Source organism: Fragaria vesca, linkage group LG3 (assembly GCF_000184155.1).
Source record: "Fragaria vesca subsp. vesca linkage group LG3, FraVesHawaii_1.0, whole genome shotgun sequence".
In the NCBI taxonomy this organism is placed as follows: domain Eukaryota; kingdom Viridiplantae; phylum Streptophyta; class Magnoliopsida; order Rosales; family Rosaceae; genus Fragaria; species Fragaria vesca.
This window is the reverse complement of record NC_020493.1, coordinates 19283383-19288271: the sequence shown is the minus strand read 5'-3', so window position 1 is coordinate 19288271 and position 4889 is coordinate 19283383. Positions and strand designations below refer to the sequence as shown.

General features: G+C 36.8%; 1 protein-coding gene across 1 annotated transcript; it reads left to right on the top strand.

The window, feature by feature from the left end:
- Positions 1-1001: 1001 nt before the first annotated feature.
- LOC101299651 (thiamine thiazole synthase, chloroplastic-like) lies at positions 1002-3667 on the top strand. The gene is made up of 3 exons (XM_004294621.1): positions 1002-1430; positions 1946-2434; positions 3503-3667. The coding sequence occupies exons 1-3, from the start codon at positions 1002-1004 to the stop codon at positions 3665-3667; spliced, it is 1083 nt and encodes a 360-aa protein (XP_004294669.1).
- Positions 3668-4889: the final 1222 nt, after the last annotated feature.

Here is a 4889-nt window from a genome sequence, read left to right as displayed (position 1 = left end):
CTGAAAATTGATTGTCTTGATGATCTCCATCACCTCAAAGATTACAGAAAGAAACAAAACTGGAGAAAATATGGAGAAAGAGAAGAAGACTGACAACAGAATAGGCAGAACAACATCGGCGTTCTCGACTTCAAGAACATTGCAGTTATTTCTTTTTATTTTCATTTAAAATAAGAGAAAAATTATAGATATTTAAGGGTAATAATGGAAAAACGTGGTAAAAAGTCTGTTGCTGGGTTTACTTAAAAATTTGCTGGATACATCTAGAAGCACCCATAATAAATTGTAACACAAAAAAAAACTAACCTGTTGAAGGAAAAACACATTTATGTGTGTGCCTTCGTCCAATCATAACTGACAAGAGTAAATTATGTAATTAGTGATCAATTAGTGTAATTACTCAAATATTTGATAATAATAGTGAATTGGTGTTTCTACAACCTTCAAAAGATTAGAATGTGACACAAAAGAAAAGTGGTAGCTACGGTCTTTATTATTTCAAAACATCATTGTCAAAAACATAATTATGACATAACAAATTCTTAAATAATGTTTTTTTTTTTTTTGGTTTACTTATAAACGTCACGTATTATTTGTACTGTCTTAAAAATAAAAATTCCATGTAAAACTCAATAACAAACTAGAATGGTTGGATCACTTGGATGCCTTCTAGACTTCTATTTCAGCGCAAAAAATAAGTTCTATAATGAATCTTTTTGATAATATTCTTTATACTTTGTCTTAGTGGAGAGAAAAATTAAGATATGGTAAACCTCTATATATGGTAAACCTTGAGAAATTATGGCAACCACAGGGGGCTCTATGGAAAACTGAAAACCTCAGGGGCCTTCACATCACTCCAGATATCTCACACTCAATCTCAGTGTCCATAAATACACTCGCGCCGGTTACACTATCACCACTCTTGAGTCCCATCTTCAACAAAACCAAACCAAACTCCCATATCGATCTCTTTCATTTCTCTCTTCGTTACCATCAAAATGGCATCTATGGCTTCCATACTCGCTGCCTCCTCTCTCTCCACCAAGCTCCAGAAGCCATCTCTCCTCGAATCCTCCTTCCACGGCGTCCCCGTGGCTCGCGTTCAGCCACTCAAGGCGGCCACATCCAACGGCCACGGCCTCTCCGTCTCCATGTCCGCCGGTGGCTCCACCAGCGCTTACGACTTGACCAACTTCAAGTTCGAGCCGATCAAGGAGTCCATCGTCTCCCGGGAGATGACCAGGCGATACATGACTGACATGATCACCTACGCCGATACCGACGTCGTCGTCGTCGGTGCCGGTTCGGCCGGCCTGTCGTGCGCCTACGAGCTCAGCAAGAACCCCAATGTGCAGGTCGCTATTATTGAGCAGTCCGTCAGCCCCGGCGGCGGCGCGTGGCTCGGTGGCCAGCTCTTCTCCGCCATGGTAATGAATAACTCCACCTTATTACGTGAACTTGAAGTTGTGCCACGTGTCTTACATGCACCATCTTATTTGATGATAACTTTTATTTTTGCTCAGAAATTAATATTTGTGTAGGAAATATTGTAAGTGAAATTTGCACATTCTCAGTTACGGTCCACATGTCCTGACCTACTGCAATTGTCAGAAAAGTTCATGTCTACTACAATTTGAAGAGAAAAAGAAAACATGGACAATTTTGAAAATTTCACAGTAAAAGTGGGTCAGAATGAATGTGTGGATTATAATCGTGTATACGTAAATTTCACTTCTCAAATATTATTTTTGGAACTAGGAAAGTCCATTAGATCCTTTTGTGATCCGATTATTCGGTTCCATCACTGGAAAATGGGTTTGATATTGAAATGACTAGTTGGTATATTAGATTTGTTTCTTTTCTTTTTGTTATGAATAAATAAAGATCTTAATTTATTCAGTACTTGCCAATATTAAAGATTCAATTCATATATTTGAAACAGGTAGTGAGGAAACCAGCACATCACTTCCTCAACGAGTTAGGAATTGACTACGACGAGAAGGATGGCTACGTAGTCATCAAGCATGCTGCCCTATTCACCTCAACTATCATGAGCAAGCTCCTTGCCCGTCCTAATGTGAAGCTCTTCAACGCTGTAGCAGCTGAGGATTTGATCATCAAGGGTGGAAGAGTTGCTGGTGTTGTCACCAACTGGGCCTTGGTCTCCATGAACCACGACACACAATCGTGCATGGACCCCAACGTTATGGAGGCCAAGGTTGTGGTTAGCTCATGCGGTCACGATGGACCGATGGGAGCCACCGGAGTAAAGAGGTTGAGGAGCGTTGGGATGATTGAGAGCGTGCCTGGGATGAAGGCATTGGACATGAATGCAGCTGAGGATGCCATTGTGAAGCTAACAAGGGAAATTGTACCTGGAATGATTGTTACTGGCATGGAAGTTGCTGAGATTGATGGCTCGCCAAGAATGGTAAATTTCTATATAAATAAATCTACTTTTTTATGCTTCATTATGTGTTCTCATATATTTCTTCCCAAGCATCAACTTGCTTTAAATAGTTTTGACCCGGTTGTGATTAACTAAGGGATCAGATTTAGAATCATTTTGATGCTTCGGACAAAACTTATTATAGAATGGTCCTTTTCTGAGAAAAACACAAGTTAAAATTAAATTTGAAATGAAGTAGATAGTGAAATGAAGCAGATAGTTGCATAGTACATTTGGTTTTGGGTCATTGAAGCAAGTCAAACTCGCATAGTACTGTTGGCGATTTGATAATTTACTTCATTCTTAGGTGTTTAGCATATATGTTACAAAAGTTGTCTATCACTTAATTAGTATATTTGATCACTCCGAGAATTTATATGATCTTCAAATAGTTTTATGTTTGATTGATAATGAAATCTAGAGGGTAGTTTATCATAAAGTACAAGTGTAGAAATGGCTAGTGGATGTTTTGAGGGGTTGCCAATAATGCTCTGTTATAGTTAACATGGAAACTTTATGTTGTTAAACTCTTGCAACATGGACTAGAGCCAATTTAATTAGTACTGCACCTTAATAATACAAGGTGGGATGGGACCCAAAAACCATTTCATTTGCTAACCTGTCCTAATCAAATATCATTTACCACCCTCTTCTGTTCCCCGCACTTGATAGCGACACAGGAGGTCTGCAATCACTTAGGCTATTTTCAAAGATGAGCTAAATAGCCTAAAGGGAACACTGGTCCAAATAAAATTTGTTCTTGCTTTGATTTTAGCTTGCGAAAGTGGGAAAATTCTGCTATACCTGAGAGTATGCTATGCATGTTGAATTTCATAACCAATTTTGAAACAAATCACCCCCTGCTGGACCCCTCACTGCTCAAACCCCTAATCTTTTAGTGATAGATATGTTATACCGTTCGGTACAGTAGACAAACCCGCGAAAATGTTCCATCACTAGATTATAAATTTATAATGGTGGTCCTAATAATGGTGGTGGAAGTGAATAGGACTAATTGATTTTGCATTTTGGACATTGTTGTTGCTGCAGGGACCTACATTCGGGGCTATGATGATATCAGGGCAAAAGGCAGCCCATTTAGCGTTGAAGGCACTGGGACTACCCAACGCTCTTGATGGATCATATGTTGGAGGTATCCAGCCAGAACTGATCTTAGCTGCTGCAGATTCTGCTGCCGAGATTGCTGATGCTTGATCATATCATATATAGTTTGATTCAGGGTGATGTTTTAATAAATCTGGGGAAGAAAATCAAAAGGTCGGAACTGATAATGTGGTTGACGGTGATCATGGTGTGTGGATAGTTTTGGTAGATTTTGTTAATAATGTGGTTGTGTACCTATGGTTGTATCAAGTTTAAGTTTTCGTTGGAAATGAAATGAAATTTCTGTTCCTCTGTATTTGGCTTGCAAAATTTGCCCTCAACTGAAAACTGAACTGGAAACCAAAATTTGCTAGGCCGACTACTTTGGTTACTCGAAGTATTGGTTCGGTCGGTTTAGTTTCAATTAACCTGAATTTGTTTATGAGAAATTCGTTCGAATGGTATGTAAACTTTTGCTCATTATAAACTTTGGTATATCAAATTTTAAAAATATCAGAATGATATCTCATGTTTCCATCACAACCTAAGATTGGTATATATAGCCATTTAAGTTGACCAATTTACCTTTAATTTCTCTTTTTTTCTTAGTTTTTTTTATATTTGTTTTCATATTCCAGAAATATTAAAAGGGGTTTTAGAATTTGATAATTCGGGTTGATCTTTATAAACTTGAAGAAGATTGAAGAGAAACATACAGAAGTTCAATCTTTGTTGTTTATGCTGACACTCAAAAATCTTGTTGTTGCCGTTGACAATGAAGGATAATTGAGATGAAAAACTTATTATTAACAAGGAGAAAGTGACGATGAATTTTTTTTCTACGTTCCTAAAAATATAAAAAACCAAAAAAAGAAAATTGGAATATGAAAACAAAGAAAAGAATTTAAGGGTATATTGGTCATCTTTTTTTGGTTTGAGGGTAAATTAGTCATCTTAATAGCTATATATACTAATCTTAGGTCGGGATGAAAACATGAAATACCAATCTAATATTTTTAAAACTTGGTATACCAAAGTTTATAAGGAACAAAAGTTTGTATATCATTCAGACGAATTTCTCTTTGTTTATTTAGGGCTAGTTTGGTATTATTGTGACTTTAAAAAAAAAAAAAAACTGCTGCAAAAATAATCAGCTGTGAATTAAAACAGTTTTATGTTTGGTAAATATTAGTTTTAAAAGTGTTGCCAAGATAAAATTTATTAATTTCTAGTATTTTTAGTGACAACTGCTTTTAAAAGTAACATTCAGGTTGCTACTAAAAACTGCTGCCAGTGACTTATAATTTTCAAAAAAAACTGATTTTCTTTCATT

Coding starts and splice junctions, on each gene's coding strand:
- LOC101299651 (XM_004294621.1), top strand. CDS start 1,002: ATGGCATCTATGGCTTCCATACTCGCTGCCTCCTCTCTCTCCACCAAG. Junction 1,431..1,945: donor GCCAGCTCTTCTCCGCCATG/GTAATGAATAAC, acceptor TATTTGAAACAG/GTAGTGAGGAAACCAGCACA. Junction 2,435..3,502: donor TTGATGGCTCGCCAAGAATG/GTAAATTTCTAT, acceptor TTGTTGCTGCAG/GGACCTACATTCGGGGCTAT.